The sequence below is a fragment of the Anas platyrhynchos genome, chromosome 12, assembly GCF_047663525.1.
Source record: "Anas platyrhynchos isolate ZD024472 breed Pekin duck chromosome 12, IASCAAS_PekinDuck_T2T, whole genome shotgun sequence".
Lineage (NCBI taxonomy): Eukaryota > Metazoa > Chordata > Aves > Anseriformes > Anatidae > Anas > Anas platyrhynchos.
In genome coordinates this window covers 4,221,949-4,249,300 of record NC_092598.1, presented here as the reverse complement: position 1 = coordinate 4,249,300, position 27,352 = coordinate 4,221,949, and the positions used below count along the sequence as shown (strand labels likewise).

General features: G+C 34.9%; 1 protein-coding gene across 5 annotated transcripts in view; it reads left to right on the top strand.

Moving 5' to 3' along the window:
• Nucleotides 1-27,352, top strand: part of CDH13 (cadherin 13) — a 479,376-nt gene that overhangs the window by 317,008 nt on the left and 135,016 nt on the right. For all 5 annotated transcript variants that reach the window (XM_005020165.6, XM_072044043.1, XM_072044040.1 and 2 more), the window contains one exon: nucleotides 16,636-16,814. In XM_005020165.6, the coding sequence (XP_005020222.4) occupies nucleotides 16,636-16,814 (179 nt within the window). The remainder of the gene's footprint in view (nucleotides 1-16,635; nucleotides 16,815-27,352) is intronic.

Below are 27,352 nucleotides of genomic sequence, written 5' to 3'. Positions count from 1 at the left end.
ATGTAGTGCACCTGTACTATTATTCACAGCGTCGTTGCCAATATCAAGAAATCAAAAATTGCAAGACGTTGCCACATATCCTCTATCAGAGTGTCTCTACATGCAGAAACTAGGAGAGAAGAAATAATGAAAATACTTTGTAAAGTTTGCCTGCAAAATTGAAAGTCATCATTTATACTCTATTCCCATCTAAATGCCTTATACATGGTTAACAAGTTATGTATAAATGTTTCATAAATGTTTAATTGAGGGTCACTGGTTTGATTTTAATTATGGCTTATAAACATCTCTGCTGTGCTTAATTTATAATCTAATAAACTAATTTGTAGATATCTACAAAGATCTAACTGCTTTAGAAACACGCACGCAACTAGAGGATGAAAAATATCCTTACCTACTTTTTGCTGATTACTTTCCAACTACTGTGCACTGGTGCCCTTTTGAACCATTTCCATTCAAATCCTGTTGAAGCATTTCCTTCATGATGCCAGTGCCCAGACCTTGCTATATCAGTGGAGAAAGCATTATTTTAAAATGAATATTTTTAAATCAAATTTGAAGAGTACATTTAGAGTACAATTACATGAGTACAATTACATGAAATTATTCATGATATTACTTTTTGCCTGCACATGGGAATGCTATTGTTTGAAGCAGCATGAAGTATCTGTATATGGATCTCAGGTAGTATACACACCCACACCATAGGTTCCTAACTGATATGCCAACAGAACTTTTATCAACTTAGTTTTCTACATGTAGATGTGATAAAATCACTCTGAATCTAGCATAACCAGGTTGTTTTGCAGGTAGGATGCAACAGAATAATATTATGAACTACTACTAAGAGTGCTGAGCTAGGAAAACAAACAAACAAACAAACAAAAAACAAAACCTGTGCTTTTCTGCGTTCTGTACTATCTGCTAATTTTGCAAAGGTAAAACCTGATTTATGGATAGGGTCTAAGTAGACAATGGAAGCTCTTTTCATTTTATTTAGTAGAGAACCCAGGTGTGAATGTTGCTTCTAGCAAAACTCTTACTTTCAGCACTACCAGCAGATTCACAGATAAGAGTGGGGAGAAAAAAGTTTTGTCTCAGACTGTGTTTTTAGGCACCAGGATGAACCTATTCCAGTCTGAATTTGGCAGATTCATTATTTTGCTAGAAACTGCTTTATGTTATTTCCGTATGCAAAATGTCAGTGCAAATAATGTAAATATTCTAGCATTACTGTTGCCATCAAAGTAACCATTTTATAATTCTAATTTTTCATGAATAAAAGCAGTTTTGTTCATAAACTCATAGACTGAAGGACATATAATGGTTCTTGAAAATGTTGCAACTGAGTAGAAAGAAGTCAGCCTATAGTGAAGTTGGCAGAGGACATGCTTCTGGGAGCTTCTCCTTTGTAGATAGTTTATCAACTTCAATTTCAGTTGTTCTTGCTATATTTTACTCCAGCAGATAAAGTATCGGTTAGTATGCTACAGTATTTCATGGTACATGAAGCTGAGAGAATAGCATACTATGAAGGCAGTAATGTAATACAGAAGTTCTGTATTTATTAAATACAAAAGCTGTATGGAACATTAGAGGAACTTTTTCATTCTGGGATGTTTTTAACATGAGACTGAATGTGTCTAAGTTTCTACTGTGCCTTATGGTACTAGTTCCTTCTAGTCTCAAACTACAAGCACTCAAAGGACAGAAATTATCCCTGGTATTTAATATAAAGAAGTAATGTCGCCTTACAAAGTCTTCTATGTTATTAAATATATTCTATTTCAGGCAAGTATTTGTGTATATTTTAATTATTAGTTTTATTAACCAGGAAAGTCTGGAGAATTCAGAAAATATATATAGGAACAAATCAAGTGTCTGAGACCATTACATTTTTAATATTGCACAGAAAGCTGGGGGTACAACTGGGTATACAATAACTATATATATATATATATATTTCTGTATTTTTGACGATATAACTGTATTGTCACCAGATTTTAGTTTGAAAAGTCAGTGCTTGCGTTGAATATACATGACTTGTTCTTTATTTTTTAAATTTTATTGATATTGTTTTACAGTATAACTGAGAAACTCTTATAAAATATAATGCCTTTTACTTGTTTTAACAAAATTGGTATGTTCCGTTAGAATCCCTATCTCTGCTTAAGTTTTTCAAGATCTATCGTGAATGTACAATTTAAGCTACAATTTTCCAAATTTAATACATAATCTGCGGATATAAGTCACTATGGCTTGCTTACAATTGTTGTAGGTAGGTATTTTGTTGTATATAACAGACATAATTTAAATTTATCAAAGTAAGTTTTCTTGTGAGTTTTTTTAGTGGGTGTCAAGTTCAAGGGGTGGTTTGGAAGTTACTTTTCTGGTTAAAAGTCAAGGAAGTTACAGGAGTATATCTGTAGTGGCAATTCTTTGGTACTCTGCCCTATATTTTATTTTATACATATATATATATTATTACACCCATTATAGGTGTAATAGCTGGATGAGATCATCAGCATATTGGGGAGTGTATGGTAGTGTCAAAAAGATATTAGAAGTCATCTAAGAGACAAAAACTATTACTTAATACTGACCCCGACTTAGTTGACTAGCTGGAAAATTTACAGTTCACATCCATAGAAATTAAGATTTCCTTTAAGTTAGTGAAAAAAACAAATCACAGAAGCACAAAGGCTATCAAGTAAAGCATTTCTTCCTTGATTTTTCTAACTCAGGATTTTCATGGAAGAAATCCAAACAAATTAAAATTAAATATTTGATTCCGAGGGTTGATGCCTACTAAAATTGTCAGCATTCCATATACCATGCACTAGGTATACAAGAAAAAGGTATACAAGAAAAAAAAATGTGCATATCTTTGAAAAAATGTTATTTACAGATTGCCTTTAAACTTGTCTGTATATTGCTATTAACAGTTTCAGCTCTGGAAATTGTCAAAATCAACAGAGAACCCAGATTAGGGCCACTTCTGTCTGCTCTCATGTCCCAGTAGCTTGTGCATTTAATTCTAGTAGGGGAGGAGAGGGGTGGAGTAGACACTCACCACTAGCATTTGCTGTCCTTGCAAACAGAAATTATACCAACTGAAATCAGATATTTGGGGAGAAAAAATGATCTGCTTTGTACAAGAAAGTATACAGGGGTGACTGCATTAGTTGGTCATATAATATTATGCCCATTTCTAGCTGCAATATTGCCCATTTCTGGCTGTGTTAAGCCCAGAAAACAGTATGCAGGTCTGCCTATATGCAGAAATAGTTTAGGATTCAAGCAGGTCTACATAGTACCACAATACAGGAAAAAAGTTGCCAGTGTGGATACCCACAGACACAGTTTCATCCATCTGCACTCCAAGCTGCCCCACACTTGTGCCAAGCCCAGACCAAAGGCTATGTTGCCACGTTCACATAAAGCTCCCTGTAAGAAATGAAGCTCAGCTTCAAAACTGTATAGCAATTAAGGTCATGGCAGCAGGAGAGCTTATCAGCTCACTGCAGATATGGTTTATAGCTTCTGGACTTTAGTTAGATCTTTGCCAGCCAGCTTGGAGAGCTGAGGAACAAACCTGCTTTTGTCCTGAGAGAGCCGAGACATGATGGAGAGAGTATGGAAAAAGGCTTATTCAATTAGGGGGTTTTAGTAGCTAGTTGAATTCAGTTCACTGCAAACCCTATGAACCACTTAAGATTCAAGTGTGGTCAAGCTGGAGGCTGTGTAAATGATCTTGGTGGAAATGCAAAGTGTGGTGTCATTTAAAATCTGTTTCTTAGTCTTCCCTCTTGTCGCAATATACCCCTGACTTGTTGTCTCTAGGCCTAAGAAAGAATGTGTAGGTGCTTACAGATAAATACACTTAAGCCTGTGACTTGGTGGCACCATGTTTGCACGTAACTCACCAACCCTTTATGATCTGTAGCTGTCCTATTGCTGGCAGTGATATATAGTGAGCTCTTCTGTGCTTAATTATTAATTTTACATTAAGGAGTTCCACAGTCAATATTTAGATGTTTTATGACATACAGAGCCTTTTCCATACCCATATTTTCTCTGCAGGGACATAATGTAGTCCTTTTAATACTAAATCAATTACACACAGAGTTAAAATAACTTGATTTGTTGCTTGAGGTCCTTTCTTAACATGATGCATCAATTTTAAGGAAGTGAGTACCATGGCCTTCTGTTAATCTTTGCAGACCTCCACTTTTTGAGGGTCAAAAGTCATTGCAGACTGGAAAGCTGTCCAACACAAAGCTGAGGCATGGCTTCTGATACATTTCATACAAGCATGTTTTTCTTTATTCCATAAGTAGTCATGAAGTGGGAAAGAGTCTCTTTGGAGTGTGTGATACTAGGAGGAAAGTACAGGAGAATCATTTTGATCTATCCCTGTTTTCTACATCTTCATTGATGGACAGAACTAATAGGATTGATATTATATTTTAAGGACCTGGGAGATATCTTTTCTGAGGTTAGATTTTCTCCAGAGTTAGTAATCACTTCTAAAGATGCTTCACCTCCCCTTTCTTAAATATTCAGTTTGTAATGGAATAAATTTCATCCAAAATTGCCAGTACATCTCCAGGAATTATTAAAAAGTGTAGAAGACTTAGGTACCTGGCCTAAAAATGGTTGTAAATGAGTGAAATGAATCATACTAAGCCCAAATTTGCTGTGCTTAGAGGCTTAATTAATGATGTAATTCTGGAAAGAATATCAAGGCCACTATTGAAAATATGACATGCACAAAACTGTATTCTCGTTACATAGTGTGTATAGATTTTTGAAACCTGTGATTTATAAGGTAGTTTCTAAGACCTGCTTTAAAATCATACAGCATACTCTTACAGTATTTGTATCATATATTGAATTCAGCTATCAGTGGCTTTAAATTAAAATTTAACCAAAAAGAGGACTTTGAGTGGAGCTGCAAAGATTTCTGTATGCAGATATTCCAATCTCAAGATGAGGAAATGGCTGAAAAACATTCTAACAGCTACTTTTCTGGAACGCTCTTAGGGAATGAGTTGGAGCTATGGACTTGATTTAAAGGCTGACCAATTCAAAGTGTAGCTTTCCAGAATAACTGATTGTGTTTATCCTTGCTGTGTATGGGCTTCTTTACTGTGAGAAGCTACTGAACTTCATTCAAGAGAATGTATGGGAAGGAATGAATCATTCTTAAGAGTAAAGGATATCTTCCCAAAGTATGCCTTAAAATCCTCTATGGATTTGTTCAATACTAAATTCACGACCTTACAATCAAATACTCCACTTTTGTTTGTAGTCATAGCAGGAATTATTGCATCTTTGATATGATTTATCTAGAAAAGTTCAGTGGAATTAATACAATTCTCTGGACAAAGAACAGGGAATAGTTGCCTAATTCATTTATTGCAATTTAGCAGGGGAGAAGTTCATTATGAGATATTATCTGGTCAAGATGATTTTGAGTAACTGTAATAACTTCAATAGACACTGGGAGACCAGTCAAATTTATCTAGTAGTATATCTGTAGGAGGGGAAATAAAAAGAAACTCACCTTAAAAGCTCCTGTGTTAAGACAGAAACACAACCCTCGGGAGGGGGGGGAGGGGGGCGGGATGAGGGGGACCTTTCAGATGTTTAATAGATCAGATAGCTAGGACTTGACTGTGAAATCAATGCAAAGATGAAATTAGAAAGATGACATTAGAATAAGTGTGCACTCCAGTTCTACAGAAAAGCCAGAAATGATGCAAGATTTGCCCCCTTCGTTATGAGGTCTGATTCTGTTTCATTCAGACTAATACTTTTATAATACTGAAGCACCCTTGGGTTGTATAGATTAATTTTAGATTGATGTAGCTGATGAGAATCACAGTGACAGAATAAGATGGGTGCTTCCGTTATATCCCTGTTTTGTAACATGAAATTAATGGATAACCAGTTCATATTAATTGCAGGTAAGAAATGAAGATGTCAGTGACTAAAGTGAATGTTGGTGTATTTTCATTATCCATGTGAGAAAACAGATTTTTATAGAAGTGAATGGTAGTAAGAAAGAAAGGGGTCTATTGTAGCACAGGTATAGAAAAGGCACTGATCATCCTTTAGCTGTTCTCTTCCATTTCACATATACTGAAGTGAGAAATTAGGAAGGTAAAAAAAAAAAAAAAAGGAATAAAAGCAGTGTAATACTGTGTATTCCAAAAATCGTGTTTCAAGGTCGTTCCTGTATTCTGTAGCCTCACCTAATACGAATCTTTGCTTTAGTAGAGCTGGGCTGATTTAAATCAACAGAAATTCTGGACCACTGTCCCAAAAAGCATTTCCAGTCACGGAAAACTGACCTTGCACTGAGAGATCATATTAAAATATAATAATATTACCTTTTAATCGGGAAGGATGCCTGTATACCTTACTTAGATGTAGCAGAATAGTCTAAAGTGGTTTTTGTAGCGTAATGACATGTTTTTGATTAAAGCCCACTGGGACAGGAGTATAATTGCTGTCTTTCTTATAAGATAGTTTTAAGAAGCCAGTAAATTCCTTTACAAAAGTAATTGAAAGAATGAGATTTTCTATCTATCAAGTGTGGCACTGATCAAAGGACTATTGAAATCTGTGGAAATACTCCCTTCTTAGAAAAAATGTCTTCATTTTGTTGTTGTTGAACAAGGCTTAATGCAGAACATGCACAACCAGGAAGCTTTGGTTTCTTATTACACATGCCACACAAAACATATTTTTACAGTTTTTTTTTTTTTTTTTTTTTTTTTAAGACAGTTACTGTCAACATATTACAGTTTTCTTTCATTTTGAAAAAAATGAAATTATGTTGAAATGAAAAATATTCTCATTGCCTCTTTATTTTCAGTGTTATTAGATTTTAATATACTACTGGTTTAAAAACTAGATTTGACACTGATCTCTTTCATTTCCATTAATTTTGTTTAACTGGTTTCACTCCTGCCTTACAGATAGTTCTAGCTTAAAACAGCAAACATAACTGACAAACATTGGAGCAGTTTTCAGTCTTGGATTCCTCTATTTAAAAACTAATAAGCAAATCCTCCCCTCCCACACACAAAACAAACAAACAAACAAAAAACCTGTCTGAAGTGTTACAGTGTTACTCTGATTCTTTCTCAGCTGTCATATGTCTTGTCCATGGTGACCAGTGGTCCATATTGATGGTCATATTAACACACGTTGCTGCTTCCTCTTTACCAGTGCAGCCAAATTTCTTTTCCAAAGGATCCTGGTGCTGCAGAAGGGTGGTGGGTTTACAATATGGCTGGATCAAGGAGCTGGGAAGTGCTGCCAGGTCTTCAAATTCAGAAGCTTTCATAGCTTAATGGACAGCTGAACGTGAACTAGGTTTCCAATTAGTATGTTCTGCTTAATAAGGACTAAGAGAAGAGCCTGTGTTTGTTCTTCTAGTCATTCCTATAGAAATTCAGAATGCTAACTCTTAACAGGACTGAATGGAGACAAGGCAAAAATGTGAATGATGGTTAGGAAAGTGAATAACGGCTAGTTCTCTCTGAGAAGCTGAGAATACAAATAACTGTCAGTCCTTTTTTACTAAACTAAGTCTCTGAAATATCTATTTTCTTTTCTTCATATATCTTGATTAAGAATTCCTCCCTGATTGCAGGCTGGGAAAAACGGGATGTTAACTTCTCTTTTGAAAGAAAGTTAAATGATTAATTTTATCTAGTTTATTTTCTGTCTTGAGGTTTAAGGAAAGCTTTCTACCACATTCAAAAGATTGTTTCTCATGGGTGTTTCTGGGTATGAAATTTATATCAGGCTTTATATAATATGTTACTTTAAAAATTGCTGTCTATTAGAAACTTGAGTTGCTCTGGCCAGTACTACACCTCCCTGATAAACAGGGAAGAGTAGAAGAATGGGAAACTATTAAAGTAAAGGAAGAGTAAAGCTAAAAGAAAACATTTGGATTATAAAACGGAGATAAATGAAAGCTTAGCAGAATGTATATTTTAGTAAGCTCTCTGCTTAGCTGTTCTAGACTATAAAGTTTGCATCTGCATTTAAACAGCTTGTATATGCCTGAAATCAAATTTGAATGATTGCAGGCAATTCCAATTTCACACGGAAGTGGGAAAGCAGCATGGTGAATCATGTGAGTTGTGAGCATCCCTGTCAAAATATTTCAGCTGTCAAACAGTTCAAATCAAAAGGCTGAGTAAATGAGGTCACTCTAGGCAGAAGGTTCTGGGTTTCAGACATTTTACCTATGATAGTTTTGTAAAAGGTTTGGAAAGGGCTTAACGTTTTGTCTCCACTTGTGCAGTGACAGGTTAGAGTGTAGTTGGCTATTTTAGACTACCTTAGGGCTTGAGCTGGCTTTCTGGCAGGTGTACACCAAATACAGACATCATGGTGATAAGTCACGTAGGGATTGTAGAAATTTCTTTGTTTGAAGTTTTCAGAAAAGAAAAAAAGCTGATATTCTGTATCTTTTCAAGAATGGTCCTGCATTGTTTTTAGGGGACTGAATTCAATGATATTGTAATGTCTCATATGGTCTTTATTTCCTGTGATCTTATGATTGACTTCTAATGCTAGCCAAACTCCAGGGGGAATGTGGGTCCTCCGTTTAATCTGTGTGTGTCTATGACTGAATCTTGCACTGTATGCTGGATAGCTATTCTTTTGCACGTAAATCACTGTTCTGTCATATTCACCTGCTGTGAGATGTTCAGTGCATATCATCTTTTACATTAAACCATTTACTTCAAGAGAACGTGTTATATTGCTTTATGAATTATGTTATCTGACATATAAGATTATGTTATGAATTGGCAGTTAGAATATTAGAACAGTGGGACTTTTTATGGCTTATGGTCATGATCCAAGAAGTAATTCATGCCTTTTCTTAATAGACTGTACTGGTCAAAATGGAAGCAGACATGAGAGTGCTGTTTTTACTGCTGATCCTGAGTTTAGGCAGAATCCTAGTTAGGGAAATATCTCTGGTTCAGCAAATGGTGGTTTGCATAAATCTACAGCCTGTTCATATTCAGAGGAAGGGGATTGGTGTTTCTTTTTTTTTTTTTCCCCATCTACAGCTCTATTGTTCTAAGCCCTCCTTCAGCAAATGTCAGATGAATTTGTAATTCTCAGTCCATCTGAAGAGTCTGCAAGCAATCGAGTGTGATGACTTACTTATGTTTGAGCATGGAATGCTTATTTCCTGAAGGTGTAGCAATGATGCTGGGGGGAACTGGGGCAAACTGCTCAGTGGAAGACAGAGCTGTAGGTAGGTATGTTTTGGTGAAGGGTCTCTAACAGCAACACAGCAGTCACTGTTCCTCTCTACTTTCTTTGGTCCTGTTATATGAAGATTTAGATTTGTATTAAAGCAAGGGTAAACTTGGTTCAGAAATGCATCATGACAGTTTCCCCTCTCTCAGGAATACTGAAAACCTCTCAGGAAAAACATCTCAGGAAAACCTCTTTATTTTTAATATGTGCAAATTTAATATTTTTTAAAAATTGAGGAGCTCAACACATACTCTGAAATAAGAAGATAATGTTTCCACCAACAAGTCTTGCTCCTGATACTCAAGAGCCTTCTATAGACATGTCACCACAGATGAATATTTCTTTTGTTACTTCTGTACCTGTGAATGCTCAGATAGGTGGGAAGCTTAATAAGCAGTACATGTGACACAGAGGAAAAACCAGGCTTTTGCTTTCCTGTGATGGACTGGTAGCTGGCAAATAGCTTTGATTTTTGATTTTGAATATAGACACCTGATGAAAATAAACTGGCACATAAAATCAAGGAGTCATCTGAATGAGTTATCTTTTTAGCAAGTGCACTGGCCGGCTGGCAGTCGGTACCTCAAAGCTTCCCAATTCATCATTCTATTTTCACTAATTTTCTTGTAGGCATAAATTGCTGTGTAGAGGTCTTTTTAATTCATGGAAGTCACGTGAAAATAAAAGGTGAAAAGAAGAAAAAAACAATTCTATTAATGGACTTGCTAAGGGAATGAGTAACTTTAGCTCTTCTAACATTTCATCTTAGCCATCCAGATGAGCCTTCAGACAATAAGAGATAGGAAATGAAACCTAACTAATGTTACTCCTTAGGCAAATGCAGATTTCATGGTACCTGTAGTCCATCAGATAAATAAAAAGACTACATGCCTCTTTTATTATTTTTTTTTCTTCCTCTGGAAGAAGAGTGCACATGATCTAACCTACATCTACATGATGTAGGTTATCCTGATGAGGGACCAGGTCTTCTGTATTTTGTGCAGTGAAAGATCTGTGATAGGGATCTCATATATAATTTTGGTATCCTTGGTTGGGCTAACTATTTTCAGCATTTTCTCTCAATTATTTTATGCTGAAGAGAGATACATCCATAACAATGGAGAGACAAAGCAAAATATACCAGAGTATCATCCATGTCACGTAACTTCAGCTAACACAAATTCATTTACTGACATTTCATATATCAGTATCTTGCCTGGAGCTGCAAATACACTAAAGCTCTTAACATTTTTTTCAGTCACAGGATGCTATACCCTATGATATATCTAGAGACACAGAAAATGTTCTCTCTCTCTGTCTCAAAAAAAAAAAAAAAAAAAAAAAAAAAGGCAGCAGTGAATAATTTCTTCTACCTATGGCTTATTCTGTCTGTACTTTCTAGCTGTATACCTCATGAGAAAATTATTGTTGGTATTGCTAATGGTTGACCTGCCCATATTACTTCACGGTTTTGTCATAATGTTCAGCTAGAAATCTCCCATTAGTTCTACCTCAATTTACAAGCTTTCTGGACACATTAACTCTCTATAGATAGTAGCAATCCTTAACAGTTCTTCATCTCTATTTAACATCACTGAAATTTCTTCTGTGTATCGACAGCAGTTAGTAATTCATTTCACCACTGATATTTCACCAGTGCATCTCTCCAGTCCTGCTGGCTGCAATATGTTGGCATGCTCACTGTGCTGATCAGTGATGCTATCTAAACTCTAGTTTAAAAAGTGAATATATATCCTGCATTTGCCAGACATCTAAACAGATGATGTGAAAAAATCCTGCAGGATAGGAAATTATTGTCCTATATAAATCTGAGATATGCTAAAAGACTGAAGTCATTAATTCTTACTAAATGTCTTCTCTATTGAGCAAAGCCTTCAAGTTTTTAATAACACGCATAAGTTAATAATTGTAGTTGCAATTCAAATGCATTTGATTGGAGACATAATAGACCTTTATTCTTATATTTGTTTTGCTTCCCTGGGGCTTGTTGTCTTTAAAGTACAAAATGACAGTTAAACATGTAATTAGTTATGATGAGTATAGAAGTGTTTCCTCCTTTGCTCCATTTTCTGAGTTTGTATTTTGGTCTTTTTTTTCTACAGCAATAAAGTGTTCTAGATTTGTTAGTAACCCTTTTGTTTTCTTCCTTTTTCTTCCCATTTCTCTTCTTTGTTCTTCTTGGGCTAAAATAGCTTTATTTCTCAGAAGTATACCTTTGTGGAACTGGTTATTTTCAGTATACAGAGGTACACCTGAACTTTTGAAGAAGATGGAAATAGAATTCAGTGAACTGGTCATGTTAATTATGAAATTGGACTCTTTCTGCAGTATGTGCAGAAGACAGAACTGAACATACAGTGGAAACAAATAAAAAAATCTACTTTTAAAAGGAAGCTTTTAAGCACTAACTCAAAATTGTTCAGTCCTTAAGTTGAATATTTTAATGTTCTATTCAAATTCAGAGTCTTTTTCTAAGGGTTTATGTAAAGACACGTGTTCACATATTTGATCAAGCTAGAAATAGGTCTAACTTCCACTAAACTTCAGTCCTTTTTGTAAATTTATTTTAATAGCAATAAATTGCACTTAAATATAACGAGTGAATGAATGTTACCTGAGTCACGTTGAAAGACAGAAATAAAAATGCTTGTATTGCTCAGGAAAACTCTACAAAATTTCAAAAATCACAACGTGCATCAGTGTAACACTCAGTTACACCTGATGAATCCCTTGCCAGACAGTTGGGAACAGGATGTAGAACAGTTGCCCTCTACACCAGAACTGGAAAAGGAGTTGGACACAAAGTCATAAGGCCACACAGAAGAAGAAAATAAAAATAAATAATAAAAAAGGGGTCAGGCTGTTAGTAGTAATCTCATCCATCAGCTGAACTGTCCCTACCATCCTCTTGGCATATTGAAGTTCAAAGAAAAAAAAAGGGGGGGGTGGAGAAGATGAAAGGAAGAAAAAGGTTATTACAAAGTAAATAACAAAATGCCAGAGAGCCTTTCCCAAGAAACCATCTGCTCCAATCACCACAAAATTGTGTAAGCATTGTGCTTTACTTCTTAATGTCTAAAGGGAGCTTTTTGCCAATATTTCCAAGCCGACTTACAGGCCAAATGAGCAATCAACAGATTGATAGCTGCAGCCTCTGGAGCAATGACTTGGCTAGTGGATATTCCTGATCGATGAGCAGCTCTGGGAGGTGCAAGCAGAGGCTTTGAGCGATTATGGTAACAGTGAAACTGCACATAAGGTGTGGCAAATAACGCATGAATATTGAAATACAACACAGCATAACTATACCTTCACTGAGAGAGACTGCCTCAATGACTATCTGCACATCATCAGCAGAACTATAAAGTTGCTGATTTTGCAGACATTTGTTCCTCAGCTTGATAAGTTAATATATATTGTTTAACATGATAATGTAGCAAGCTGTTGTTTTGTGGTTTGAAAGCCAGCTGCATTTGATTGATGCCAGGAATGGAAGTATTTATAAAATGACACTGAATTAGAAGTAGTCAGTTTATGGGTCTGGGGAAATGAATCTTTTATGAAGAATAAAACTTTATGATGAAGGAGTAAAACTGAGGAGGCATGCATCTTGATTTAAACTCTTTTGGACCGGATGTATGTGGTAGAACCTTTTAAAATAAAAGTTAGCGTGACTGCATTTTTAGGAATGAAATCTCTAAACATAGTCTTTGTGGTGGCCCCATCCTAAATGTATGGTCACGTTTGTACTCTCAGTGTACACCCCAACTGAGGCTAGCTCTTATCTGGAAATACAGTTATGAGACTTCTCCAACAGGTTCTTGGAATATGATTTAGCTCCTGGTTTAATGCTGCTGTGATTTTGAGGCATCAATAACAAATACCAGCCCATTATAACTTTTTTTTATATGAGAAGTGGGTTTACTTGTTTTGTTTTAATGGAGTAGAATACACAAGAGGTACCACTGTGCTTTGAGATGAATGGACAGTGAACTCTGGTTAGTTTGCAAACATACTTGTGAGTGTGAGCACAGGGATATGTTTCTGAGTACAAGCCATTCTCAGCGTGGCTGCAGAAGCCTAGCACCAGTTTTCAACTCAGTGCAAGGTTTCCTTGCTGTTTTCAGTAGCAGTATTAAGCAGCTTCCCTGGTGGTTGTGGTGGTGAGTGTATATAGGTGGTGTTTAAAGAGAAGTAGTTCTTTTTATTGATGTTCACAAACAGAAAACAGATAAAGTTTTATACAGACTGTACTAATGTATAATGACATCTAAAGACAATTTTTATGTGCATTTTTGCATCTATTATATGAACTTGTGAGAGTAGAATAACTTTTGTTTAAGCATACATACTACCTTGATGTTAACTAGTTAGCAATATCTCAAAATCTTTGGCAGAGGCAAGATAAAAACAAATGGATCATATTCTCAACACCTGTCCTACTGGCACTAGCATCTCTGTGCAAAATGAATGTGAAATTCTGTTCTTCTGACTTACTAGAATTTTTTTTATCTTTTTGCAGCAGAACAGATTACACAGAACAAGATCATGTCCAGAGAATAGAAAGGTTAAAGAACTGCAGCTGGCAAATCAGAGTCAGATTCAGCCATTGTATCAAGCCAGCTTTATGCCAGAGTAACTAGCGATTTGGGGATTTACATGAGATCTTAAAATCTGTATGTGCCTTTTACACTCATCATTAGAAATATTTCAGTAAAACTGTCTAGGACAACTGTATAAATAGGATTTCCACCTGAGTATGTATTTGAATCAGGTTTGAATCTCTGCTGAACATAACTCCTCTAATAGATGAATAATGGTAGAAATTTAAATTCATTTAAAAATATAGTGTAATGTACTTGAACATAGCATCCCATTAAATTGCATTTTTCAAGGACGAGTCATGTACTGACTACCATTGAATTTCATTTGAGTGAAACACTTTTTGAGCACTCTAAGATCTCTTGAAGTCTTGCCCTAACTCTTATTTATTTCAGTGAAGTCTTGTGACTTGGATGATCTTCATGAAACGTTATCTAACATGAATATAAATAATCTTCTTCAAATACAATAAATACCTAAAAAAAAAAAATAGCACAGTGTGTCACAAGTTCCTTGTACTTTTAAAAAGAGGTTGAATATTCATCCTTCAAAACAGAAAGATGTTTTTTCTTTTTGCTTCTGAAAAAGTCTCAAAGTAGTTGAAAATATCAGGGCTAGGATCATCTTGTAATATTGGAAAACATGGCATGGCATCCAGTGGTAAGCTTCTTTTTGAGCTGTCTGACCTTTAATCACTGGTGAATAAAACCAACATGCTGTCAGATCTCTGTTATATTTCTCAGGGGGGTAACTCTGCCTGAAGTAGCAATGAAGCAAAACCTTTGAGAGCTTGTATTCAAGGTCACTACAACAAGAGGCAATACTTTGAGAAATGCAGCAAAAGAAAAAAAGAAACATCTAAACAAGCCAGTTATGTTTGTTTAACAGTGAGTGAAACAATTATGTCAGCCTGTAGATTAGTTGTTTTTATTTTTACTGCAATACTTCATTTTTATTTGATTTTAAGTAATCTATGCTTGAAGACCTTCACAAAGAATAAAAGCTCACTGCTTATTACCATACACGAATGTTACATATTTATTTCCGTTCTGCAGGCACTTCCAATGTAATGTCTTAGGCCTTGTCTGTACTAGAGGGTTTTAATCCCTTTGTAGTTACTTTGCAAAGTCTCTGTGGATACTGAGGACAAGTCTTACAGACCCAGCATGAAGTGAAAATGTATTTCAAATGTATTCCGGGCTGGATGGGGCCTTGGCCAATCTGATCTAGTGGGTGGCATCCCTGCCTGTGGCAAGGGGGTTGGAGTTGGACAATCTTTAAGTTACATTCCAACCGAAGCCATTCTTATGATTCCTCATGACATTTTAGAGTAATACTTGTCTATTGAAAGTCTATGAGGAGTAAAGAGTTAGACGCTATATAAGAATTGAACTCTAGCAAAGAATTATAATTAACTTTGTGGTTCAAACATTACATGATACGGTTTCACTACTAAGTAACTTAAGTGCAAATTGGATAGTTGATGGAATTTGATAAATTGTTTTGGTTGAGGTTTTGAGGCAAAGGAACAGATACCTTCTTATATTCCCTTGTTGGTTTAAAATTTGCTAATATCTTTTGCAGTAATTTGTTACTTAATTTTGATCCACCGTTGGAACTAGTTCACTGATTTGATCACAACTTCTTTGTTTGTTAGGATTCTATTCTTTGTTCAGGAAAATATTACCAGAAATGCTTTAGTTTTGGTGTGATGACATATTGCTTTTAGTTATATTAAAAAAAATATATAAAATTATATTTATACCAGTAAATTAACTGAATAAGTTTTAATGGTCTAGGAGTGAATATCACAGATGTCGAATTACTTCCTTTCCTTTGTTCCCAAATTACTTCACAAAGCAAATAAATGATGCTATGATAGCATTTTAATTTTGTCATCGTCTGGTGCCCCTATCCAAGAGATGGCAAAATACTTGATCCCATGATGTGGGAGTATGTGCTCCATTAGGTAACCAGAGAATTGGCAGCACCTCAGTTGCCTCTGTATTAACTGTGAGGTAGAAGAGTATTAAGGTTTTTCCTCTGTAAATTATTTAAGAATCTGTGCAATCAGCAGCATTCACCCTATTGCTCTCTATAGCAGAAGTGTACGCTATAGCATTTTCATATTAAAAGCAACTTCATCACGATAAGGATAGTCTGGCAATAAAGGTGGGCATTTTATATTGAGAATTATGCAATAATCCCATAAGTATGTTCAAATCAAAATTAGAATAATGTAGGCTTTATTCATGATAAAATTTGTCATACTGACAGAAGGATTAAAACGTCCAGCCAGTTTTGAAACTGTGCAAGAATTCAAAGTACAGAGATCTTTCTCTTATTTCAGCATTGCTGTCTTCATCATGGATTTCTTGTAGACTTTCTACCTGTAGAATCTAAAGCATAGAAGATGCATCTGCACTTCACCCAGTGAAATGTTATTAATGTGGATAGCAACAAAATTTTTGGTTAGTAATTTGTCAGCTGCAAACCAGAAGCACTAACAACTTTTTGTTGTTAGCTCAGTAGTAATTAAAAAAAAAAAAAAAAAAGGAAAATTGCAATTACAGACTGAGTATCATGTGAAACTATTTAATGGTCTTGATGAGATAATTATTTTGTACCCACCTGGTTCTCACAGGTGAAGGCAGCATAATTTTAAGTGTTCTTACTAACTACATTGTCTGTCCATCTTTCCCTTAGGAACAACTGTGATGCGTATGACAGCATTTGATGCTGATGACTCTAGCACAGACAATGCTCTTCTGCGATATAACATCATCAAACAGACACCCACCAAACCATCTCCAAACATGTTCTATATTGATCCAGAGAAGGGAGATATTGTCACAGTGGTGTCACCTTCAATGTTGGATCGTGAGGTAAGTTTCCAATCACGAGATATTTTAATGTTCATACCTATAATCTCCTGTGATATTAGGAAATGTTCAGGAGTATTGTTGGGGTTGGGGGTTGGAATGATCAACTTTGAGGAGTCTTTTATAGATTTTTGTTAATTTCTTATTTTGGCATAAGAAGGTATGTTCTGTGATCACTATTTATAAATCTAAAAGTTCATCATTGTTGGACAAGACTTCTGGTGTTGGTTGATGAGAGCGAAGATCCCAGGAATAAATGGAAGTCAAACTAGAGTTACCAACTGACTGTTTGGCAGCAAACAAGAAAAAAAGCAAATTAAAAACAAAAAAGACCTAATTGTGTGTGTAGCTTGCTATGAGATTGTTACAGTTCAGTGCTTTAAATCTTTTTTCTAGAATTTTGTTTTTATTGAGAAGACTTATTGGAATAATTAACTTAGTACCAATACTTAGTACCCCATGAAAATACAAGAAAGGAATAGTAAAGGGACAGATTGTCTGCAAGTGTCTTGGAGGTGAGCTACTATCATGCAAAAATCTACTACATTTATTGTTGATATATAATGAGAGCACGAACTGATAATAAAGAAAACTTACGTATGACAATTTGAGATTCAGAAGGCAATAAACTAAATCTAGATGTTATCACCACGTATGAAATCTGGAAACCGTTACAGTGATGACCTGAATGGTTATTCTGTACATAACCACTTTCCTCAGTTATGTAGGGCTGTGTTCTTTTAGGTTCCTCGAGGCGACTAGGTTCTTTCCTTGCAGTCTGCTTCAGGGAAATCCAAAAGATCTTAACTTGTCACTCTTCAACCTTGTTTTATTTTGAGTGTATATACTGATTTACTGAACTAGTCTTTTATGTTGGTTAGATACAGGACTATCCAATGTTGTCAATATTCAGCATGTTATGTCTTATTTTAACCATGTGAAAACAATACCTATACCACATACACATTTTAGGTGACTCATTTTTCTGCATTTTTTTTTCCAACATCAGACAGTTCATGGGTAAAACAAATACATATTCCAGACACACGATGCAATAAAACTAAGATCTAGGCCTTTAGGTCTTTTAAGTTCAAAGGAATTTCAGTTCTTTCATACTTGTGTGACTGGCCACAGAATCATGTGCAAATTAAGATGTATATAATCACTACCTTCTTGCCTCAGATTTCCCTTCTAACTTCATTGTTTCAGTTCAAAAGCTTTATACTGTTTTCTAAAGTCACTTTAGGTATTTTTATTCCTAATAGATAACCGCTCCCCAGATTAAACCAATTTACTCAAAATTAGAAAATCAATGGAAGGGAATGAACATGCCTGCTTTTCCTAGTATCTTCCAAAGGTCACTGGTGATTCATGAAATAATGATGCTGTCTCCATACAAGAAGTCTGGCTGAAATCGAACTGATATTACAGCTGGGTAGTATATTCAGAGAGTAAGATCTGAGTTCCTCATGATTTGTATTAGTAGTCAACTTGTTACCTTTACTTTGAAGGTGACAAGGCAAACTGCTGTCCTGTTGAAACTGCAAAGTAATTGTTATTGTTGCAACACATGCTGAATTGTTTATGAGTCAAAATGTAGAGTGAACTGTATAAAATTTTAACAAAAAAACAAACAACAACAAAAAAAAACCACGTTATCTGCTGTTAAAGACCAGTCTAATACTGACTTGTCAAGTGAATGACTTGGTAAAAAGCAAGTTTCTTATTTCTTCAAGATGCTGTGTTGTCTCCTGTCATCTTTGTGGGTTCAGCCATTTCTGCCCCTTCCTGCTTGTATAGGAACTAGTAGACATATCTCCCTTTTTGGATCTCTAAAGTTTACCATTCATATGCAAAGATGTACATCACCTATTTTAAATTGGAATAATAATTTTTAGGGACAAATGGCCTAATGATCCTGTTCTGAACAATTCTGGTTACCAACATAATCTTGCTACTATAAATACTTCTAGTCAGTGTCTCAGGATATAACGTGTTACGGTAGGATAGATAGAATGTAGAACAGCAAGTTGTTTAAGTTTTACATTGACTCCTTGGAAAAACAAATGAATGTGAACAACTCAGCTGCTCCTTTTTGATGATTGTGATTTTAGTCAGCATTGATTACAGGTGTAGCTCATGAAGATGAACATAGTTTTTCCATGGGGGAAGATTTATGCTGGGGAATTCCAGTTTCAGAATCTGAAAAAATGGGTTCTGGAGAACCTGAAGCATTGTGACTGCCAATTCAAACCATCAGCTTCTCCTAGATTTTACTTAAACTAAAAAATTTACAAAAACTACTATTTTTTCTGTCTTTTGCTAGCTGTATTTATTTTCTGTATGAATCATAAAAAAAGCTATTACTAGTCAAAAGGGGATTATCTTCAGTTGTTCCTAGGACATGTACTGTTTAAAACTGTATTAGCCTTAGACACCAAATGAGAAGCTGCATTAAAGTAGAAGTTTCTCAAGGATATGGACATAGAGAAGGAGAAAATTGTTTTGCATTAATCACATCTATAGGCACCAGAGGTTGATATAAACTATTTTAAATTATGCTTAAACACCAATTACAGTTGCAAGTTCTACATCTCTTTTTGTAATTTTGACCACCACTTGGATTTTGATGCTTTTGGGAAACTTTCCATTTCATTTAAGACAAACTAGCAGCATGTAAGTTTTGTGTTGTGTTTTTGTTGCTTATTTGTTTATTTATAGTATAATCAGTTTCATGTTTGTGTATCAGAGAAAACAGGAAACTGGGTTTATTGTGTAGTGCAAGATGCCTTGTATCTGTGTCTCACTATCTGGTTGGTTTGAACATACTCTACAGCCCATATTACTTTTTTATGCTTCAGTGTTTTCATAGGAGTTGACATGACACTGCCTCAGAAATTCTTGTTTCAGTGCAAAGAATCAAAACAAAGGTATTTACCCAAAAGTAAAGTGAAGTGTGGGCCTCAATTTTTATTTCTGATTAAATATATATGGGAGAATCTCAGCGTTCATAAGTAAACATCTAGACTAACAATAAATATAAGGAGATAAAAATCAAGTCAAGCTTTTTTTTTTTTTTTTTTTCTGGTAATATTTGAGGATTGAAAGTGAATTCTAAATAGATGTTTTTTCAAAAAAAAAAAAAAAAAAAGAATTAAAGGGAAGAAAAAAGATGAACTTCTTTCTGGTGAACCTCAGGCTGCACCTGTTCCTTTAGCTGTAGAGGATCAGTTCAAAATGAATTTTGTTAAATTTCTACAAGCCTTTGAAATTTCTTTCTCTGTGACTTAAACGTAATTAGGTGTCTTGATAATGCTTTCAGGTGTGGTAAGTGACTTCATACACTTTATGAATGTTGTTACATGCATAAGGCAACAGAAGGAATATGTAATGTGAAAGTCATTTCACTCTTTTTAGGGTTGCTTTCTTTCTATGCTATCTAGAAATAGAAAAGTATTCTCAGGTCTTTTCTTTGGGTTGAATGTCCATTTGCAGATCTTCAACCTAGCTATTTTATTTTGTTTTGTTTTAATTGTTTGTTTTGTTCTAATTATTTAGAAGATACGTAAGATAAGACACAGTTTCAAAATTTTGTAAAGTGAGAAAATACGTCTTTCAGCCAGATCCAGTTTTCATGAATTAGAATTTCCCAGCAACTCTACTAGTAATTGGACGTGGTTTTTGATTGCTTAACAAGTTTGAATAGAAGTTTAAATTAGCACAGATAGGTGACAGTGGTTGCTTTGAAGTTATTTCCATTGTATAATATCACCTACAAAAGTGTTAAACAACAAGGTCATACTCTCTAATATGCAGAAAAAGTATATGTAAGAATCCCACATTTTATCAACTTCTGAGTGCTTTTGATTCCTATTGACATCTGCTGAGGGAAGCTGAGAGTGCTTTAAGCCTTCAAAGAAAAACTCAGCACCATGCAGGATTTATATGGCCTGAATCTACCAGCTTATATTCATTTATAATTTTTTCACATTCAAAATTTTTCCAAAAGTGCATGATCCTCAGGGTTTGCAGCAAATCTCTGTTAGTTTATTCAAGAACGTCCATTTTCATTTTCAGAAGGCAGGTAAGGACATATTTTTGAAGATTAATGAGCATTTTATTCTTGCGAGAGCTAGGTAGGCATCCTTGAATGTGTCAGAGATAAAGATTGAAGAGTGTTAGGGGGCAAATTATACCTCCAGATATCCATTGGAGAACACATTTGATTCATAGATTCAGATAAGGATGCCCTCTACCAAAGTGTGTGGTCTAAATGATCCCAAACAGGCACAAAAAAAAGGTGTGTGTGTTTTGGATTTTAGGAATGGAGAGTCCATTTCAAAGTGACACTTCCCTGCAGTGAAAGAAAAATAACACTTCTTGTTCATAGGAGGAGGAAACACTTGTAAAATGTTGAACCAGCTCTTAAATTTCTTTTATGGAACAGTAATCAGTTTTTCTGCTTACCCACAATGCTGTTTGGCCAGTTACAGACCCTTGGTCTGTAGGAAAATACCTGTATGATTAGTATAAATTTTGCATGGCTATAGTACTATAAGACCATTGTCACCACAGTTAAGTGAATTATTTACTTCTCACTGAGGAGTAGTATGCTTTTGATAGGAACTGCTGTGTTTAATTTGGTTTAAAGTTAAAAAAAAAAAAAATAGTTTGAGATATCTGCTTTGTGCTGGACTATATGCTGTTATATATGTTTTTTTAAAAACTCTTCTCAGGAAAAATAATTCAAGTATTCTGTGATTCTGAGAAACCCAGGGCTGGAGTCAGTTAAATAAATGGGAGTTCTTCAGTGAGACTGACACTCAGTGTGCCTGCACAAAGCCATGGCACCACTCCAGCAAGCATTTCCTACATTTTTAACCTTTTGAATCAGTCTTGATGCATCTAAATATCATTATTTGCATCATATATACCTGTCCCTCTCTTTATTACTTGAAAAGATGGAGCTGATAGCTTTATACTATAAACCATGAGAAACCTGGAGTTACACTAGCCTGTCCTGCTGATGTTTATGTAGACTACTTGTAATCATGTAATAGCAGGCTGAGGCTCTCACTTATCTGGATGACTCTAACCTTAAACAACAACTGCAACAACAGAAGTCTAACACCTAGCAGATACCCATTCCTGCCCACACATTTATGAATGACTGTACGTTGACTTACAATTTTTCAAGTCAGTGCTAGTCTGCTGATACATATTCACCAATACACTGGTTGCACGAAGGAATGAATGCTTGCATAAATGTTCTTTACAGTATTCAACCAGTTTTTCTGTGATAAGTAAATCAGTGTTCTTGTTGATAGGGCTTAAGTTCTCTGAAGGCAGAACAGTAGAAAACAGAAAGACCTTCTCCACTTCTGCCAATGGACACTATCCTCTTCATCCATATTTTCCATTTTGAGATATGTGTCTTAAGCAGTCAATATACTTATTACTTACTCGATCTAAATGCAAATGCTGAACTAACAGTGCACCCTCAGTTTTAATGAAAAGATATTAATCTTTTCAGCAAATGCATTCCACATTTGATCTTCGTATTAACCTCTAAAATATTCATATTTACAGCGATTGTAGGAAAATATATACCTCGGAGCCTACCAGCTCTGAGTTAGAATAATTGTATCATTTTGTCTTGTCTTTGACAGAATTCCTACTTGCACGCCTTTACCTTATAGCCGGACCTCAGTTTCTACTTTTTTTTTTAAGTGACATATATAGCAATATCTAATATTTCTTTCTTTTCCACTTAGAATACATGATAGAAAAGGCTTTTTTTTTTTTTTTTTTTTTTTTTTTTACCCTTAGTTAATGCTTTCCTAATAGTATGTTTTCTGATTCCTATAAATATGGCTTTTTCTACTTCCTTTTCTGTGTTTCTCTCTGATACTAAGGGAAGAAAAAGAATATGCCCAGCTCTTCTTTGAGGATCTTGGATTTAATTCTTTGGTAGGCTACTGGCGTTTCATTCCTCTGATCGTGCATTATCTGCCATAGTTGGAAAAACAGGTGTTTCTCAACTACTCTCAACTATTGATGACTCCAAGCATACTTTGAAAAAACATACTCCTAAAATAACTTGCTTTCTGGGAAAGCTCAATATTTTCCAGAAGAAGGTGTGAATATGATTTTTCAAATGTGCAGTTTTCTGCACTGCTTCATGTTTGGCTTTGAGTTTTTGGTGTTGATATCTGTGGCAGATTTGCTGATCCTCTAGACATGCCACTCATCTAAATATCATGAGTTTCTCTGACTCTGATACATTGCAGAAATATTTTAAAATATCTTAAAGGCATTTACTAAAAGTGGCACAAAGCATGATAACAGCTTCCCAAGTACTTTGAATAGAGGCTGATAACTGATGTATGTTATCTTTTTGGGCAGAGTTTCTTTATTTAAAAAATGGAAAGGAATATTAGCTCTATAAATGTTCAGATACTAAAATCCCAGTATGTCAAATGACTAAGAGAGGAGAAAAAAAGTGGGGTACCTTTAAAAACAAACAAACAAAAAGCTTAAAGTAACAGATTTTTCAGAAAGAGATGGTAAATTGCTGCTAAATGCTGGGATATATTCTACAAGTACAGAGGGTCCAATGGTAGCTGAAGTTCATCTACAAAAGAAGATAATAAAACAAAATCCAGATTAGTGTCATACCATGTGTTTTGTAGATGTCTGTGTCAATGTCAGCTTAAAAAAGAGAATAGAAGGGCCAAAAGATGAGGCAAATCTGAAATATGCACACTTCCCATGTCTTTCAGTCTTTTCTTAGGGCTGAGGAATATGACTACAAAAGGTAGAAGTGTCTGTCAATCTTAACAAACCCTCTTTTTCTACAAATATCCCTAGTTTGTAGACTGGTTTTGCTGTCTCTGTAATATGAACTCTTTGTTGTAAAAGTAGTGATATACTGCCATTAAAAAAAAAAAAAATCTGCTTGAAAAAATACTTCTGTTTTTATTATATCTTAAGTTTGATTTTTGCACTAAATACTATTACTTTTAGAATGCTTAGTAATTTCTCTACAAGAAATACCCAGGTAGCACCTAGCTCCTATATTGTCAATTTATAAAAATTGTATTTGTAAATTCACGAAAAAACATTTGCATCTGTATTAACATCCTGGCAAGGGAGAGTATTATCGAGTGCCAGAAATTAAGATTACACAATGGTCATGTTCCCAAGAGAAGACTAAAAAATGTCTTAGATTAAGAATTATTATCCAGAAGAATCTAGCTATAAAACTAGTTTGGGTCTAGATTCCATGACCCCATTGTATTTCATGTGTTTTTAGACTGTATGTAGGAAAAACTGATTTTTTTTTTTTTTTTTTTAAGATTTTATCTTAATACCATCAATCAGAAAATACTCTCTCTCAAAATTGTATCTGGAGCATATAATTAAAAAGTAACATGAATTTATAAATGCGTTTTTAGCTTTTCCTCACAGTGTAATTGTATTATTTTGGTTTCTGTGAAGCATTAGGTAGCATTTCTCTATTTAGTTGTCAGCATCTAAATATAGAACTGTATTCAAAGTTTTTTTGTTTGTTTGTTTGTTTGTTTTTAAAAAAAGGCAACAAAACCCCCAAAGCACACAACAAAACCACCTCCTATATTATGCATATACAAACATTTCAGAAGCTCATAATCTAAAGCTTAAATGAAGCTACGTACTCACATGGTTGATTACTGTAGAAAAAAGGTCAACTTACTACTGAAGGGCTAGTCTTTATATGCATTATGTTCTTTTTTTGGTATGGTTATGAAAGTTCTCTTTATGATATGTTTTTCTTTTTTCACTTGCTGGATGATCACTGAATTCTGCCAGTATAAGAATTCTGCCTTTTATGCATATAATTCAGTTTTGCTTATTACTTTTTTCTGTTTTGCTTTTGACATCTTTAATTTGGTCCATTTTGTAGCATGGAATTTTGTTTTTCAAGGCAAAAAAAATAATAATAAAACCTGGGGGGGTTGATTTTCTTGAGAGGAAATCTATAAAGTATCGTTCTCTCTGCAGAACAAGTATAAGGTGATGCCTTCAGGACCACATACATAAATCATTCCGAAGTGAAGATACTGCTCACTTAGAAAAGTGATTTGTAAATACTTTAAGTTAGTGCCATATTGTACTGCTATTTTTAAATAGATACCTCCATCTAAAAGACGAATTCTCCCTTGTGTGTTGATGGTACTGTGGAGCAGTATTTATGAATGTTGGCTTTTTTTTTTTTTTTTGACATACTACATATGTTTTTAGACTACGTTGCCTGACAATACTTACTTAATAATTTTTAGAAAAATGGACCACAACTTGTCCTAGTATTAATACTAGGATTTTGTCTTGTGTAAAGTCTGAAAGCATGCTTAGACAGGACAGGCGACATGCACACTGCAAATGAAGTGGGTGGGATACGTGGGGTGGTAGTGGAGGGAAGAGGAGTTCTAATCTTTAAAATGTAGGATAATTCCACTGACAATCATGAAAATATTTTAGATTTAAGGGACTGTAACAAAGAGAGACCCTAGAATCTGGCCTTTGCTTTTTCAGCGAAGAGGAGGAAAGGAAATTTTATTCCAAATGTACTTCAATTTAATAAACATCTGTCATGTATATTTAAAACTGCCATTTCGGGGTTGTAATTATATCATCTGAAAATAAGTCTTCCTCAAAAGAGAATTGAAGTGACAGGCTGAAGAAAATGAAACATGACGTTGCTCGTTCTCCTTTTGTCCTACAGCTAAAATTTAAATTAATTTTCTTCTTCTTGACAGAAAGTATTTTAATTGGAAATTATTTTTGATTGCAGTTTTCAGAGAGGAATGGAATTCTTCTAGTGTGTGTACAGAAGTTGTTCAGTGTCTCCATAATATTTTACTAAATTAATCATTTGCAGATATTTTAAACAGTTGGCAGCTGTACTGGTAAATTCTAAAGAAGGTTAAACAAGTAAAAGATTTGAGGCAAGAATTAAAAGTAGTAAGATAAACGTAATGATTTTTACCTTTTTTTTGTTGTTCATCAGCACCTTTGCATACATTCATGTTGTGTTTGTTGCTAATAGTTACCTGCTTGTTGGGATAAATTAATATTTGATATTAGCAGTAACTAAACTGTAAAAATTACATATGCTGTCTCAGTTCAGTTTAAGTTTACTGCTGAATTTCACTTTTAAAAATGTTGAAGGAAAGTTATGAAGTCGTAGTCTTATGGGAGGCACAATTCTCTATAGCTGTGTAAGTTCATTTACACTCATTCCACAGTCTGTTAATGAACTAAAAGATCGTAATTAAATTTTCTTCCAATATACTTTCATTTTCAGCTTTCAGGCCTTTGAGTTTCTCCTATTAATAACTTAATCTAAATTTCACAGAGGACAATGGCACTCATGCCATGACCATCATAGACGGTAGCTTTCAATGCTGAGACAGATTGAGCCAGCCTATAGGGATCAAATGTAGGTGTTTGCTCTAATATCTCACTTAAGCATTATTTCTGGATTGACATAAATGGTTTTTTGACATCTGATTCAGCTGTCACCAGACAGTGAAACACCAGAAGGTACAGGAATGCAGCTCTAAATAGCTATCTAGGTAATAGTTCAGTGGAAGCTGCACTTTAGAGAGTAAATAGGTCTGCATAGTAATAAAAAGACTGTGTGGGATTATTAGAAAAATTTCAGGATTGAGGCAGTTGCTCCTTTGACATTTACTTCAGCATTGGCACTTAACTGCATGCATGAAAGTCTTGGGCAGGAAGAGTGACTTGAGGAAAAAGGTGGTTCTGAGACACCAAAATGCTGTTTCACCCATAAGAAGTGGCAGAAATTCTGTTGCATGTATTACCTTTCTTTCCCTTAATCTCCGTTGTTTTAGAAATTTGTGAATCATCTGTCTGCACTTTTGTTAACGTGTCCTTGAAGAACTATAAAACTTAGAGACAAACTAAAGAAACAAAATTCCTGTAGAACTCCCAAAAGTATTTCTATCTTTTAAATGAATTGCAAGTGGTAGATGTTAAATGCTGAAATACGAGACATTTTTCAGAGAAATGTATTGGAAGTGTACCTTCTAGTATCTAGAAGTCCAGAGATTTCCACTAATATCATTAAATGTTTGAGAATACAAAAGAAAGATAGTAAAAGCTGTGCTGATGGTAATGTAAGTCTGATTTAGCCTTTTTCAAGGTAAGTGAAAAGTCATCTCCCTTGATTCTTGTGGCAGACTTTGCAGCAGGCCCAAGGCAACTGTACAGCTGAACAGCGGAATTAGAGATAGCAAGGCTTTTTCCTGGACTTCTGATTTCTCACCATAACCAAATTACAGCATTAAGGCTTCATCTTCTTGACTCAAAGGAAAAATAATCACCAGGTTCTGTACCCTGTCGTCTCTTCACTTTTAAAGGTAGCACTTTCAGATAACAATAGGTAAAAGCATTGCTTTTAGCAATGTGGCTAAAGAGATGGTTGTAAGAGGTTCAGAGAAGCAAGCCGTGTGGTTCAGTTAGAAAATTTCAGC